The sequence below is a fragment of the Mustela nigripes genome, chromosome 13, assembly GCF_022355385.1.
Source record: "Mustela nigripes isolate SB6536 chromosome 13, MUSNIG.SB6536, whole genome shotgun sequence".
NCBI classification, from domain to species: domain Eukaryota; kingdom Metazoa; phylum Chordata; class Mammalia; order Carnivora; family Mustelidae; genus Mustela; species Mustela nigripes.
Window position 1 is genome coordinate 73127796 of NC_081569.1, and position 16467 is coordinate 73144262.

General features: G+C 43.6%; 1 protein-coding gene across 1 annotated transcript; it reads left to right on the forward strand.

The window, feature by feature from the left end:
• The first annotated feature begins 838 nt into the window (after positions 1 to 838).
• NGDN (neuroguidin) lies at positions 839 to 9004 on the forward strand. Its single transcript, XM_059372936.1, has 11 exons — positions 839 to 890; positions 1220 to 1279; positions 1895 to 1966; positions 5807 to 5944; positions 6197 to 6281; positions 6365 to 6417; positions 6660 to 6783; positions 6879 to 7047; positions 8026 to 8182; positions 8323 to 8380; positions 8830 to 9004. The coding sequence occupies exons 1-11, from the start codon at positions 870 to 872 to the stop codon at positions 8847 to 8849; spliced, it is 957 nt and encodes a 318-aa protein (XP_059228919.1). The 5' UTR covers positions 839 to 869; the 3' UTR covers positions 8850 to 9004.
• The last annotated feature ends 7463 nt before the right edge of the window (positions 9005 to 16467 follow it).

Sequence of the window (16467 nt, forward strand, 5' to 3'; positions counted from 1 at the left end):
GAGAAGAGAATGAAACAAGCTGGATTTGGACCAAGTTCTGCTGTGGACCTGTGTGATAGGGGCATGTCACATAAATCTTAACTGGCTTCCTCCTTTGTAAAACGCACTTTCACGTCCCCAAACGGGTAGGGGTGAGGAGTGCTGGGAGTGGCACATGGGAGTGGCACAGGGTCTCCTCCGCACACCACGAGGAGGTGAGAGTGGATGTCCTGGGCGTCCGTTTGTAATCTACCTCGGGGCTTCTCTGGCCAAGGCTCAGAGACCGAGTGACCTCTCCAGGGTCACACAACTCCACTGACACAAGGTCGATCCAGGGCCCTTGCGGTCTGTGAAGGATATCGTGCGGTCTGTGAGGAATCTCGCGCGACCTGCATTGGAGCAGCGGCGCGCTACCCCGGATCCGTAACCCAGCCACCCCAGAGAGAAGCCGAGGACTGCCACCTAGCGGTCAGTTGTGGCCACGCAAGCAGAGTAATGAAAGACTGGGTACGGCGGCATCCGGGAAGTCAATACGTTCTCAGTCGGCTCTGGAAACGTCTTTTTGCCATTGGGCCTTTCTAATTGTCTATCAGTCACTTGGCTAGTTTTATATTGGATTAGCTCCAAGCATTCTATACAATCGGCTAATCACGCGTCCATTTCCACGAGCATGTTTACGTCATTAGATCGCTCCCTAAATCTGACGAAGATAGTCAGTTCTTCCATTCTATTGGCTGGATGTGGCTCCAATCCCGCACATCCTGTTCGGGGCGGAAGTGAGATATCACTATTCCTATTGGCTTCGATTGCCAAGAGGCTGTTGTCTATCAAGTCTATCGCCCAATGTTAGCTCAGAAGGTACCGCCCCGGAAGAGGCAGGCTTTGTGAAGATGGCGGCGCCGGGTAGTCCAGTGAGTTTGCTTCTTCGCGTTGCTATTGTGGGATTTTCCTATACCCTCAGCTGCCCTGGGCAAGTTATTGGCGCGAAGGAAGGGAGTGATGAAAGGAAGCAGCCTGCTTGGCACAGCGGGGCGAGAGGAGGAGTAGGGTGACGTAGGTGAAGCTACCGCTTCTCTTAGAAATGTGGAGGATTGGCCGGCTTTGAAGCAAGGCTGCATGTGTACTGGAGTGGGAAAGTCGGAAGAATGGGGTGTCTGAAGGAGAGTGTTTTCCACCCCCCCCAAATCTTCTCATAATCCTGAGGAAAGAAGGGCTTTTATTTTCTCTCTCCCTCTCACAGGAGGTGCTGGAGTCAGACCTGCCAGGTGCTGTCACACTTTTGAAGAACCTTCAGGAGCAGGTGAGTCATACCACCCCTTTGGGACGGGTTAGTGAAGAATTGGCTTTCGTTTTGTGTGCTTCACCTCCAAACTGTGGTCGTTTGAAGGCATGTATTGAATGATAGCAAATACTTTGAGAGCCAAGTGACTTAATGAAAACCTTTTCAGACTAGAATTTAAAGTAATTTCTGCATCCAAAGCAATACAGAAAACTCCAAAAAGAAGTCGTCTGAATGATTTCCTTTTCTATTATATAGCTAAGGAAACTAGTGCTGGGAAAAGTGGTATGATTTGCCCTTAGGGTACCTAGGTGTACTGGTTGAAAGTTCATCCAGTACCGATAAAGGTACAGCACCCTTCCCCCCACCACTGGCCCAGTTCCCATCCCTTCCCCCATGGTTTGGTACGATGGTTTCTGTAGCTTTAAGAAAAGGTGGAAAGTTTTTTGCACTTTTTGATGAAGTATCAAAAACCATCTCTGCTATACTTTCCCAGAACTGAAAAGAAGGTATTGCTACATTTCAGGTAATGTTGCTGATGATTTTTAGGCGTCATTGTTTAGTTTATGCCCTTCATAGGTCACAGAGATGACTTAGGTGTATTCTCCTCAGCTGTTTTATTTGAACTGATTTCAGGCGATGGCTGTAACTGCACAAATACAAGCTCTGACAAAAAAAGTTCAAGCTAGAGCCTATCCTACAGAGAAGGTAAGACATATTTGAAGAGGGGAAACTGGGTGGCTCAGTCGCTAAGCGACTCAGGTCATAATCCCAGCATCCTGGGATCGAGCCCCACATCAGGCTCTCTGCTCAGAGGGAAGCCTGCTTCTCCCCTCCCACTCCCCCTGCTTGTATTCCCTCTCTCTGTCTCTCTAAATAAATAAAAATAAATTAAAAAAAAGACATAAAAAAAAGACATATTTGAAGACCTAATATCCTCTGTCTTGTTTTCCACAGTTCTTTTATCATAGGTTTATTGAGTGTCTTATGTGTCCTAAGTGTTAGAGCTTTGAAGATGAGTAAGATCCAGTTTCCGTGCTGAAGTCTAGTGGAGAAAACAGATAAGAGCAATAGGTTTGAGCAAGAGCAGTCACTTCACAGTGCCAGAGAGCAGAGGAAGTGAGGGAAGGCTTCTCAGAAAAGATGAATTATGAAGAATAAATAAGAGTCCAGGGAACAGAAAGAAATAGCATGTACAAAGGCACAGAGACCTGAAAGCATGGTGATATCCTGGGGAAGGAGGTCCTTTAATGTGGTTGGCTATACAGTGTGTTGGGGGATGGGATGGGGAGTAGGAAATAACACTAGAAAAGTAGTCACTCTCTGGGGCAAATAATACATTCTATGTAAATAAAAATAATAAAAAAAGAAAAGAAAAGTAGTCGCTCTGTGAAGAACTTTGTAGGCCATCTGAGGATTTACTACTGTTATTTCCTCTAATCTAAGATGCCATTCACTGGGAACATACCACTTATTTTGTATACTTAAAATGCGGTCTGTTAATCTATAATTTAAGATATCATTGATTAAAAGATACATCCTGACTTCAGAGATGTTAAAATACGGAAATGGTGTGCACATTCAAATTGAAATATGGTAGGGCGCTTATGTGGCTCAGTTGGTTAAGTGTCTGCCTTTGGCTCAGGTCATGATTCTGGGGATCTGGGATCAAGTCCTGCATTGCTTTGGGCTCCCTGCTCAGCAGGGAGTCTGCTTCTCCCCCTTCTGCGCACTCTCTCTCAAATAAATAAAATCTTTTTTAAAAAATTGAAATATGGTAGTTTTCAAATTAAGATCTTGTAGAACCTTTTTAAGGATCATTGGATGTGAAGTAGTATAGTAGGAGGGCTCTGGGTCATTCATACCTGCTTGAACTGGAAAACTGTGGTATTACCTGTTTTATATATTGAGTTTTTGTTCTAAGGTATTATTTGAGCAAAAAATTCCATAGGTAAACAAAAGTATGGAATCTTTATGGTAGCTTATTAGTAAGAGACATTGAAGGATTTATTTTTCCCTTAAGTAGGTGCCACACCCAGTGGAGTTGGAACCCAAAGTGGGGCTTGGACTCGTGACCCTGAGATCAAGACCTGAGCTGAGATCAATTAAAGATTTTATTCTTTTTTTTTCCCCAAGATTATTTATTTGAGAGCGACTACACAAGTGGAGGGGAGAGGGAGAAGCAGACTCCCCACTAAGTGGGGAGCTTCATTCGGCCTGGATCTCAGGACTCTGGGATCATGACCTGAGCCAAAGGCAGACGCTTAACCAACTGAGCCACCCAGGTGCCCCTAAAGATTTTATTCTTAAGTAATCTCTGCACCCATCATGGGGCTTGAACTCACAACTCTGAGATCAAGAGTTGCATGCTCCATTGACTGAGCCAGCCATGCACCCCTACAGCTAATGGAATTTTTAATATATTCCGTTTTTGCCTTTTCTTTCTCATCATGCAGTTTTGTTTTTAGCTATTTTTATTTTTTCATCTTTGTGTTTTCTTTTTGTTGTTTTTTCTATATGCTTGTCACTCAGTTTGAACTTTAGAATGTCCAAGCTTATCAGAAGAACCTGCTTCTCAAATTCTTGGCTAGTTCTGCACTGCCAGTGTATTTATTAGATCACTCACTAGAGCAGCACCTGGCTGGCTCAGTCAAAAGATCACATGACACATTACCAAAAAAACCCCAGAAAAAAAAAACTTATATTAAATCACTATATATTTACTCATTGAACAGATACTTAGTAACTTATCTCTCAGGACCAAAACCTTACGAGGCGCTTTACAGGTTACAGAGTGCTTTCCTCTTTTTTATTATATTTAAGCCTCATAATTATTTTTTTGGGAAGGAAATACTGTATGTGTTATAAATGAGGAGACTGGGGTCATAGGGTTAAGTGACATACCTATTTGACTACCAAATGCCTGATTCAGAACTTAAACTCATTTTGTTTGTCTTTAAAATCTTTGCTCCTCCTCCTGTTATCACACTAGTACTGATCTCAAGAGCTTTGCATGTTGGTTTAAAGATACCTAGAGCTGGGGCGCCTGGGTGGCTCAGTGGGTTAAGCCGCTGCCTTCGGCTCAGGTCATGATCTCAGGGTCCTGGGATCGAGTCCCACATCGGGCTCTCTCCTCTGCAGAGAGCCTGCTTCCCTTCCTCTCTCTCTGCCTGCCTCTGCCTACTTGTGATCTCTCTCTGTCAAATAAATAAATAAAATCTTTAAAAAAAAAAAAAAGATACCTAGAGCTTAGGTGTTAGGCTGAGTTTGAATCCCAGCTCTACTCCTAATACTTTGTAGTCATAGGTAGAATATGTAGTCTCTCTGAAATAGTCTTCCCAGGGCTGTGGACTTTTACAGTTCCATTTTATGTCATCACAGATTTTTTTTTATTTTTAACTTAAGTCTGCTCATGTGTTACTTTCTCATGTGTAAAAGAAAAACACCTATAATGTTTGCTTGATTTTATGACTGTAAATATAACGTGTTTTAATTTTAGAAAGTTTGGAAGATGCATAAAACCACAAAAGGAAAATTTTTAAATAGTGTAATCATAATCTGAGATAACTTCTGGGGTATATGTTTGGGAATTTCTTTTATTGTAAAAGTGGTAAATGCTTGATGGGAAAATGCTTTCACAGTGTGCACACTCCATTTCTTCCTTTTCCTCATCTCCATCCCCAGGGGTAACCGTTGTTAATAGCATGTTATCTTCCACAGATTTCTCTCTATATAAAATGTGTGGAGGCACCTGGGTGGCTCAGTCAGTTCAGTATCTGACTTCAGCTCAGGTCATGATCCCAGGGTCCTGGAATCGAGCCCTGTATCTGACTCCAGTCTCCCTCTCCCCTTCCTCGCGTGCACGTATTTTCTCTTTGTGTGTGTGTGTCTCTCTCTCTAATAAATGAGTAAAGTTAAAAAAAAAAAAAAGGTAAAATAAAATGTGTGCCTCATACTTAACCTGCCTTAATTGGAAGCATATTATAGTGCAGAAAGTGTGCTGACATGGAATTAAGTCCAGTTAAGTCTATATATGTAGATTATTGTTTTTAACTGTATTGCATAATTCCATTGTATGGGGTTAAAATGAATAATTCTTTTCATTAAATTAACTTAAGATTCAGCACTGTATGGAGACAGTTTGATTATCAAAATTCACAGGGCTCTTGAAGGGTAGAGGCCAAGGATGCTACTCAACATCCTGCAGGGCCCAGACAGCCTTCCCAAACAAAAAATTGCCTCTTCCCAAATGTCAGTGGCTCTGAGGTTGAGAAACCATGTCATTGTTATTTTGGGGGCTGCTTTATTGATTTTTCTGTTCTTACTGTCTTCCAGTAATCCTTTCAAGTTTGTCTCTGTCATGTTAGCATAGTTGTTGCTGGGGCCATTTAAGGTAGAGTCACCTCCTTAAGACTACGCCAGATACCTTACAGGAACTGATTGGGAAAAACATGAACTTGGAAAAAATTATTCTGTTTAACCTATGCCTTCCTTCTGATTTTCTAACTAAAAATGAATTTGCATCTCTTACTCTGTTTTTCACCTCAGGGTCTCAGCCTCTTGGAAGTAAAAGACCAGCTACTGCTCATGTACCTTATGGATTTGACCCATCTCATCCTGGACAAAGCCTCAGGAGGGTCTCTTCAGGGACATCCTGCAGTTTTGAGACTGGTGGAGATTCGCACGGTATGAAGCACTTGGCATCTTAGTGTTCTAGGTTTCCACAGCCTGAACTCTAGGACTGTCACACAATAGCTCTCATTTAAGTGGGTGTTTCCATGATTAAGTGAGGAACCAAATGAAAAAACTTGTTTCTCATTCATTTGTTCTAGTTGGTCAATATTTCGGGTTCCTTATCTGGCAACTTAATATATAGAGAGACTCTGATGTATGTTTAATTTTGGGAAGGGAATGTAATCCTACTTAATCACATTATAGGTTTTGGAAAAGCTTCGTCCCTTGGACCAAAAACTGAAGTATCAAATTGACAAACTAGTCAAGACTGCGGTGACGGGCAGCCTCAGTAAGTGGCAGAAGCTATGAGGTTATGTGGGGACTGTCATAAATTTCTAAATCTTAGAAAATATTTTGGGTTTTTTATTTCAGGTGAGAATGACCCACTCCGTTTTAAGCCTCATCCCAGCAATATGATGAGCAAGGTAGGGAGTTGCATTATCCCAGTTTTTCTGAGGACTCTAAGCCTGAATGAGCCTCGTGGTGATCCCAGATCTCCTGGGATTCTCTTACTACTGTTGACTCCCATCTTGTGCCTTAGAATTTAGAGTATGATGTTTTCCTTTCTTATTTTTGTTTATATTCCCACCTCCCCAGGCTACTCTAGCTTTGGTTTTTCTTATTGTCTAACGTTTCCTAAGTTTATGGGCATTTTGTTCTTTTGTAGTTGAGCTCTGAGGATGAGGAAGAAGATGAAGCCGAAGAAGGCCAATCTGCAGCTTCAGGGAAGAAATCTGCAAAAGGAACGGTTAAGAAATATGTTCCACCACGCTTGGTTCCAGTACATTATGGTATTAACTGTGACTGCTGCCTCCTCAGCATAAATTGCATTTCTCTTTCCCTTTTCTCTGTTCTGGGATAACCCTTGCTGATTTTTATTTCATAGATGAAACAGAAGCTGAGAGGGAGAAGAAACGTCTAGAACGGGCCAAAAAACGGGCATTGAGCAGCTCTGTCATTCGTGAACTGAAGGAGCAGTACTCAGATGCTCCAGAGGAAATCCGTGATGCTCGGCATCCTCATGTTACTCGCCAAAGTCAAGAGGATCAACACAGGTCTGAGTCCTTGCAGTTGGAAATTGTTTTCTACATCATAGAAAGCTGTCCTTATGTTTTGGATGAATGCGATTAAGTCTGGTACCAAGGGAACTCACATTGTAGAGAAAGTGGAGTGAAAGACTGATGGTTTTGTTTCGTTTCATTTCTTTTCTTTTCCTTTTTAAAAGATTTTATTTATTTATTTCACAGAGAGACTGTGAGAGAGGGAACACAAACAGGGGGAGTGGGAGAGGGAGAAGCAGGATTCCTGCTGAGCAGGGAGCCCGATGCGGGACTTGATCCCAGGTTCCCAGGATCATGACCTGAGCCAAAGGCAGATGCTTAACAACTGAGCCACACAGGCACACCCCAGGCTGATGGTTTCTAAGAATGAGGGGGGTTAAGTACAGAATAGAGAAAGAATGTTTTTTTTTTTCCCAACTGTTTAGGCTGAACAGATGCTATAGGAAGAGGAATATGTGCAGTTCTGTCCACTCTATGGGGCTTAGAAATTCTGTATTTTGCTATCACAGTTCTCATTTTTGTTCAGAAGGCAATGAAGTCAGATTTCTAAAATGGCATTGGGAGTGATAAGTTCAGAGAAGAAAAGCAAAAAAGCAATTGTATTACGAATACAGACTCACCAATTTTGCCTTGGCAGCAATCTCTGTTGATAGATTTGAGTGAAGGGGCCTATGTAGGGAATCCTATTTGTGAAGGTCAAGTAGAAGAGGTTTCTAGTATAATAGCTTAAGTATTCTTGTGGATGGACTGTGAGTTCATTTCTAGGGAAGAGGGAAGTTCTAGCATAAAGAACATTTCATTGAAGAAGCACGATACTAGACATCTGGTTTGCTCTTAAATACTCCATTGACTTGCTGTGAAATTTCTTGAGAACTGTATGAGCAGGGGGTGAGTAAATACCTGGGCCCAGGTTTTTGGCTGCAGCTTTCTGTGTGTATGGACTAAACATGTTGTAAACTGTTTCTGCGGCAGGATTAACTATGAGGAGAGCATGATGGTGCGTTTAAGTGTCAGTAAACGTGAGAAAGGACGGCGGAAACGGGCAAATGTCATGAGCTCACAACTCCATTCCCTCACACACTTCAGTGACATCAGTGCTTTGACAGGAGGAGCCCCTCATCTTGATGAGGTGAGGTTGTGGGTACAGTGGTGGGAGATAGCCTTCTGGATTTCAGCCAGGTGGATGTGGGGCTCATTACCATGCGGGATGCAGGAAGGGATGCTAACCCTTGAACATACACCACCATTCCTTCACTTCTCCGTCTCCAGGATCAGAATCCTGTTAAGAAGCGGAAGAAGATACCAAAGAAAGGTCGGAAGAAAAAAGGTCAGTTAATGGCTAGGACTTGGTGAAGCGCAGGGTGGGCAGTACAGATTGGGATGTCAGCTCTCTGGATTTGCCCTCCTAGGTCTCACCAGTCCCCCTAGTATCTCTTCCTGACTGGGCATTCAACTCTTCAGAGGTGGGCTTCGTTAATTCTTTGTCAAGCTGAAAATCAGCATCATTCACAAACAAGATTTCTGGATTCTGTCTCTAAGATCCCACAGTTTGTATGCAGGCTTCCTTCAGTAGAACTGTGGTAGTACCACTTGAAGGAACTGTTATCATGGTTCAGTTTCATTCCTACTTCTAGTCTTTTGTCCTGGGAAGATGCAGAGAGTACTGCCCAGGGGACCCGCCCTTCCTGAGCCCTTCTCTCTAAGTGTTCTTTTTTTCTTGTCCCCTCGGCTTTTCCAACTGTCCTTTGCCTCATTCTTGGTTTCCCTTCCTTTCAGGTTTTCGGAGGCGGCGGTGATTGTGGGTGTACATGTTTATCTTGTATTTGTTGTCTTCCTGGGATACTTCTAATTTCACTGTATGTAGGTTTTTTTTTTTCCTTGAAATTCATTGTTTGCTCTGGACATATGGAAAGATCTTTATTAATAAAATTGATTTTACTTATGAATTGAAGCCCCTTTTGCACATGTATTGTATGTCTGGACTCACTGGGTGTGGGGTATTTTTGGTGAGAGGGTGGTAAAAGGGAAAGAGGAAAGATGAAATTTTGTGGGGGGGGCAGTGAGAGAAGTTTGGCTGTATACAGTTTCCTTTGATAGTATATTTTCCTCAGACTGTAAGTTGGTCATTTAACAGAAAATATTGGGGGATTAGAGTAGTATAATCAACTCTTCCAACCCACACTGCCCCAATTTCATGTATGATTTGTTATAACTTAATTCAAGTCATCTTAAATATGTGGGTTTTGTTTTGTTATTGTATCTTGCTGGCCACCAGATGGCATCAGTGGTTTAGGAAACTTGGTGCTTGACTCTGGCAAAAGCTATGTAGAACCTTTCCTTGTCCACAAGTTTCTCTTCTCTCCGCATTTGATTGTTTTTCTTTTCTTTCTAAAATAGTATAAACATAGAGCTGATCTTTGGTCAGTTAAAGAATTAATCTGGAGAGAATAGCGGAGTGAATGAGAAGACAAGAGTGTGAAGAATCAGCATAGTCTTATATTTTGTAGCCTTTGACCTTCCCTCAACTAAGGCCCTAGTTTACCAGTCAATAAAGGCCAGTACTTTTACAAAGAGCTTACAGAGGAGTGCCAAAAATAGGCAGACAGAATATTCCTAGTTTGAAAACCAAAAGAATGAGAATCCCATAGAAATAAAGCCTAAGTCAAGGGATTGGTAGGAGTTACATATCTGAGATCTTGTATTCTGTCCACAGAACGACCTCTGTTGGTGGGAGATCGTTCAGGCCTTGGATAATACAGAAAGTGAAAAGAGGAACAGGAAGAGACAGAAGTTGAAGAATCTGTAGAATAAATTCACTGGAGTATTTATAAGGGTTTGGGATTTCATGAAAAGCTAATTTTGTGTCTGCATTCCTGGGCGGTGGCATGGAGAAGGTATAATTAGGTTATTACATCACTAAATCCTTGTTGATTCTGAGTCCTGTGGATATGGATTTACACTGGTCAGCCTAACTGGGCGGGGTCTGTTTCTGGTCAACTGTAGCCTGGTAGAAAGTAGGAGACAACCTATTACTGTCTTCTGTTCACTCTGTGATCTTGGGCAGATCGCTTAACATCCTGGCCTTTAACTTTCCTCAGCTGAGAATTGAATGTGTTGGACTGAATCTCTGAGATTCCCTCTAGGGTGGGCTTATTTCTGGGGCCTTGATCTTTTAGTCCTTGGCAGATCTGAGGGAGCCTGACCTGCCCAGGACCCTCATACTTCTATTTGCTCCAATGAATCTAAGTAAAGAGCCACAAGAACAGATTTAGAGATTCTTTTCCCTTTCTGGCTGAACTAACTGGACAGGAGGTTCAGTTCAAAAACGTTTTAGTTAGGGGACACCTGGGTGGCTCAGTGGGTTAAAGACTCTGCCTTCGGTTCAGGTCATGATCCTCGGATCAAGCCCCGAATTGGGCTCTCTGCTTGGCAGGGAGCCTGCTTCCCCTGTCCTGCAAAATCTTTAAAACAAAAACAAAATAAATGCTTTAGTTAGGATCACCACATTTACTTCTTAGGACTAACTGTTGCATTTGTTTCTAATTTATCAAAATTTTGGGGTTATGGGCACTGCCAAGGAAAAGGAGTATTTTTTTTAATCCTTTTTCCCTTTTTTTTTTTTTAAAGATTTTATTTACAGGGAGAGAAACAGTGAGAGAGAGAATACAGGCAGGGGGAGTGGGAGAAGGAGAAGCAGGCCTCCCACCGAGCGGGGAGCCCGAGGCGGGATTGAATCCAGGACCCTGGGATCATGACCTGAGCTGAAGGCAGATGCTTAACGGCTGAGCCACCCAGGCGCCCCTTTTTTTTCCTCTTTTTAAGATCTTCCTTTGTGTTATATACTGAGCCAAGCACTTTACACATAACCCTTAGAAATTATATATCACCAATATTTTACAGTGAGGAAACTAAGACACTTAAACCGTTTGCCCAAGGTTACATGGCTAACAAATTAGACCGCTGTGCTTAAAGAACAGCGTGGAGACCCTCAAGTGTCTTGGGGCTCATGAAAATCTTCAGGTTATTTTTTTCCTTTTTAAAAATAGTGATAGGTAGTTTATAGCTTCTAGCTCCTGCTTCCCTACAGCCCCATTTCTGTTCAAGGTCTTGCTTTCAAAGAAACCACAAGTTTCAGATACTCTTCTGCCCTCTTGGTGGTGCACCAGTGAACTGAACAAACAAAAGCCCCTGCCTTTGTGAATCTTACATTAATTCAATCCAGTCTTCAATCCCAGGATGTCTTGTTACCCTGGTTTTCTAGATAATAGGCACTACTTGAAGGAGGTTTTCAACAAAATGTTAAATAATTTCTGAGAATATTTGCCCCAGGTCATCATCAAATACCATTTAGACAACACTGCTGACAAAGTTTTACTGGGATTTGCAATATGTAAAAGAGGCATAAGTGAAGTTACTTTAGTTAAAGTGGGGATGAAAGATGCTGGAGCCCTATGTTCTCATAGCCTGCTTTCCCCAAGATTTCTGAGTAGTTCCAACCAGAATTTTCAACTCCATAGAATGTAGTTTGAAAACTACTGTTAAATAGAACAAGGGAACTAAGAATTTGAATCTTATGGCTGTTCGCTTTTCTTCATCCTTTATTCCTCCTCGTAGATTCGGTTCTTTGATTGTTCAGACCACATAAATGTCAGATTTCTTCAGTGCAATGCTAGCAACAGATCGTTTCCAATGTTCACTAAGTAATGTCTGTCATTAGTGCGGATGAGCCCCTGTTCAGTTTTTGTAATGGTAAAGAGAGTCTTGGCCTTGCTCTAGTAATTTAGTGTCTTTCTCTGCCTTAGTTTTTTCATCTGAGGGATGAAGGAGGATTTGACCAAGACCTGGTTTTGCCTGTTTTTGTTAGCTTTATGAAGGCTTGGAGAAGTATCTTTCAGGAGTTCACAGCAGTCTTCATGGATATATATATTTTTTATTAGAAAAAATATATTTTGTTTACAAGGAAGAGATAATCTCATTGTGTCCATTTTCAGTACCACGGAGAGTGCTGGCTTTCCCATCTTGTTGGTTGCCTTGGGTTGGTGAAAAGTACATAGCTAAACCAATCCATAGAGCTTCATGGTGGAGATCTGCCACTTTGCAGAGCCCAGTTTATCTGTTCAGTCTCCAGTTCTGATTGGTAGCAGATTGAGTGAGGGTCAACAACAGTTCTGAGTATCCCCGTCCTCCCTGCAGTCTCTTAGGTGTGTAAATCTCAGATCCATGTTTAGATTTATCCAAGGATTTGGCCAACTTGATGGAAGCATGTGAATGAGTGAACTGCCTTCTCCTCTGCTAGTAACATTATTCATATTGTGATGCACAAGATTAAACAACCCTTGAGAGGAACTCTGTCCCCTATTCTTTGCTTACAGACCCTTGAGGAGACTTAAACTTGCTCTTTGATTTCTTGTGCTCAGCCTCTCTTTCTGCCTCTGCAAGGAGAAAAGCATCACTGCTCTGGCTCTCTGCCCAGGCTTGCTTTTGTATTTCTTTGATCTCATTGTTGAGAGGGTCTCAGAGAAGCCCCAAGAGCCGTGCCTTCGCATGTTTAAGCTATTGATGCTCTTGAAATAACAGAGCCTTGCTGTGTAAGAAGTATATTAAAGGTCCGTCCTGAACAAATTTGGGTCAATAGGTGGCAGTAGTCACCTAGTCCCGAGGCCCTAACACCCCCTGAACACAAGCACATTTGATGGCCATTATATATAAGGTTGTGAGAAAGGAGGTCACATTGAAATAAAAATGGGGGAAAAACCATCCCTTTTTGGTGGAATCCAGGAAATGCTGAAATGTACTGGGTTAGTTCTGTGGGGGTGTTGTATGGGGGAGATTGCAAACAGCCCGAAGGGCCCTGGTAGGAAGCAGCAGGGCCTCAGGATTGGGGGAGGACTTCCTGGGTACTGAGGTTTCTGAGAGCTGGAGTAAGACCGTGTTAAATGAGGAACTCAGTGCTGAAAAGAGTGCGGGCAGGGAGGGAGAAGCTATGGCTATGGGGAGTAGAGAGGAAGAGAGGTGGAGGAGGGAGAGGCAGAGCTCTGTGAAGGGACCAGGGAAGGGGTGGGCTGTGATGGGGAGGACTGCGGTTAGAGGGGGAGGGGAAGGCTGCTGCAATACTGAGCCCATCGAATGGGGGAGGGGGATAGTTGTCTGTGCTGCAGCTGCATTAGCTCCCATCCCCCACAATTCCAGGGAGCTGGAGCAGTGCTGGCAAATCTGTCTTCATGTATTTATTATTATTAAAAATGTGACGGATCCTTCCTCCTTGGAAGCACAACAAATACCACTGATCACATTTCTCTCCCTCTCCTCCCTCTGCAGAGCTTTTGCGTTCTCTCATTCTTTCTACCCCATCCTCCCTCCCAGGTCTGTTTGACTGGTGGGGGGGACCCTTCCTTTTCCTTCTCTGAGCTTGGTGGCTCCCTAGGGGTTTCTAATGATGGTTGGGAGTTTCAAGGCGATGCTGGGAGGAAGCAGCTGAGTGAGGGGCATCCATTGCCCCAAGGAGGGAGCTATGCTCCAACATCCACTGGGGAAAGGAAATCACTTGGAAATAAAGATAAAATCTTTTCTCAAGCTAATGAAAGAAGAAGCAGCGCACGCATTCCTTTCAGTACCTGGCATTTCGTCCCTCTCATACCCTTTTGTACTGCCTTAATTCTGAGGGGGAAACCCCCTTGGAATGGAAAAAGCCAGGAGTTCTGTGTCCTCTTTCCCTTACCTTGTTAAGTCCCTCTTTTCCCAGGAGAGCCATATAGAATTTATTCTTTTAGCCTGCGTGTTGGTTACCGAGAGTTTTGAAGGGCAGAAGCCATAGCTTCTCCCTCCCTGCCCGCACCCCAGACTCCCCATGCCCAGGTGGGGGCCTCTTTTGTTGCTGTCTGTAACCCTTCGCCATGCCCATAGGTGGTGCTGCTGTTGCTCTACGTGCTGGCCCTCCTCCCCCCCCCTGGCGCCCTCCCCCTTTCCCCAGCCCTCTACTGCCTGATTGTTATTCCACCAACGTCTCCTCTACTGTTCCCTTCCTCAAATTAATTTTGTGGCGCTCTTTTTCCGCAGTGCCATCTTCCCCTCCCCCTGCTCCAGCTCTCTTGCTTTCTCTGTTTCTCTCCCTCTCCTTCTCTCTGTCTGCAGGGTTTCTGTCGGCCACCCCTATCTAAAATCTACACTCTTCTTACTCCCTTTCTTTTTCTTTATCTCTTCTACTGGTGGCGTCTTACAGATGACTCTCCTAATGAAAAGCGGCTGTGGATGAGAGTGGGTGAGAAGAGAGCCAGGGCGAGGGGAACTGAAGAGTCAGTGTCGAGGGCTAGGTCAGGAGAGTGACAAGGCTCTGTGAGGGAAGTGAATGGAAGTGAGAAAGTAAAGGTATCCTTTGCTGTCCAGATCTGTTCAGTGTCTGGATTTGGATAATGAGAGCCCAGCTGGCAAGGGAATACTGTGTTAATCTGAATTCACAGAATTTGATTCTAGGACAATGGGAGATAGGGAGTCACAAGAATTCAGATAATCAGGGCTTCATCCAAAAACTTCTGGTTTAGATTGCTAAGGATAGTTGTGCTTTTGTTACCCTGTATTTGAAGACCCAGGAAGAAAACTGTGTTCTTAAAACCTGTTCTCTGGTCCCTCAGGAGATGTCCTTTTACTGATTTTTTGAGTCCTGAGAAGGTCCTTGCCAGGACAGCTGTGATGCCTGCTTGGGTATCCTGGCTGCCTGCTGAGCCCAGTTCTGGCTGTAGGGCTGTAGGATCTCAGTTAGCTCTTGTAGCCTGTTTCTTTCTCCTGCCATTCCAGGTTTCCATTTTCTCAGCCAAGTTGATGTGGTTGCTTTACTCAGCCGTAGCTACCTTTATTGTTTGGTCTTTCCAGAATGTAGCCCAAATGCATCAGACCACTACCCTAGCTCTTACCCCACCTTGCTTCTTAACTTTACCTGGAGACTGCTCGTTGTGTGACCAGTACAAACCCTAGTTAACTCAGCAGTGTCATTGTAAGGTTATCCAATTTCTAGGATGGCCAATTTTCCTCTTACTGAATTATTTTAATGGATGATTAGCATCCTCGTAGCTGTCTGGACAACAGTGCCGAGTCTCTGCCTTGTGTGTGCCCTTGGAATTACGGGTGGACAGGTGGCCTCCTTCCTTCATTTCCCCATGGGAGGAGATCTTCCCTAGCGTATGTGGCAGTCCCAGAGCGACTAGCACCCACTTCCCTAGCATATGTGGGTCAAGGCTGCCTCCTAGGTAGGGGAGAGGCAGAGTTGCCTGCCCAGCAGAGCATGGGAAGGAGCCCCAGTGAAAACAGGGACTAGAACACCACACCCTTCGCTTTATTCTCTGAGCTTTGCAGGTGCCTGTGAAAACCTCTCTTCTTGCCTGCCTCTTCCACCTTCCTAAGGTGTGCATATTGATGGAGGCAGGTAGGCCAGTGGACTCTTTGTTTCCTCAGCTGAATTTTCTACTGCCCTTTTCCAGACCCTCCAGTTAGGGTCATGGACTCACATAATATAGGCAGTGATCTGTGTTAAGGTCCCTTTCTTAAAAGCAAGGCCCAATAAATATTTGTTGCACTGAATGGTAGGAACTTTTCAGCTTTAGCACCCTTCTAGAAGAGTTATAAATTAAGTTTTAACTGTTTCTTCCCTTAGTGCTTATAACGCTATAGCTAAAATTGTTGATTTTTGTTTTCTTTCACTCAAGCCTTATAGAGGGAAGTGATTTGTCCAAAACTTTATGAATAAATCATTAGCAGAACTGACATGAGAGCCTATATCCTCTCTGACATTTAGGTCGTCTGGCTTTGTTGACTCCCACTTGGAAACCAGTGTTCCCATTTCATCCCCAGAGTCACTGAAAGCCTTGAAGCCAGCAGCAGGTCAGGTTTTATGTTTACACTAAGCCAGCCTTGGTTGGCCTGTTGTGGGAAAGCATCAGCAGTGGGAGAGCTGGGGTATGTGCACTGGACAGGTACCTGGCCAGAATTCCCCTCGGGCATTTCATAGTCCAGCCTATCAGAGAGGCCTTGACCATGGCAAGATAGGGGATTTCCAGAGCCCTGGCTTCTCTTTCCCATTCCACATTTAATTTGACCTTATTCCTAATATGCCCCTTTCCCTAAGTCTTCTCCCCCTCAAAAATATCTTAGAGCTCCAGCTCTTAAGCGGTGGATGCTGGAAACTCTGGTCTCTGTTCTTTCTCTGCTGCTCATTTGCAACCAACTCTTCAGTTCCAGGACAACTTAAATAAAAGGCTCTATGGACCCCCTGCTTCCTGCTGGTCTGGAATCTAGTATAAAACCATCATTGTGGCTATATTAATAAATGTCCATATAGTTTTTGATTGTTAATTAAAACCTAAACTAGAAAATGGGCTCAGAAAGCATTCATGTATTTCCATTCTGACTGAGCCTGTAGCAGCT

Bases quoted from the DNA above. Each gene is read 5' to 3' on its own strand.
- NGDN (XM_059372936.1), top strand. From the start codon at position 870: ATGGCGGCGCCGGGTAGTCCA. The intron at 6,282-6,364 runs GTAAGTGGCAGA...TTTTTATTTCAG, and splicing joins TGCGGTGACGGGCAGCCTCA to GTGAGAATGACCCACTCCGT. The intron at 6,418-6,659 runs GTAGGGAGTTGC...GTTCTTTTGTAG, and splicing joins CCAGCAATATGATGAGCAAG to TTGAGCTCTGAGGATGAGGA.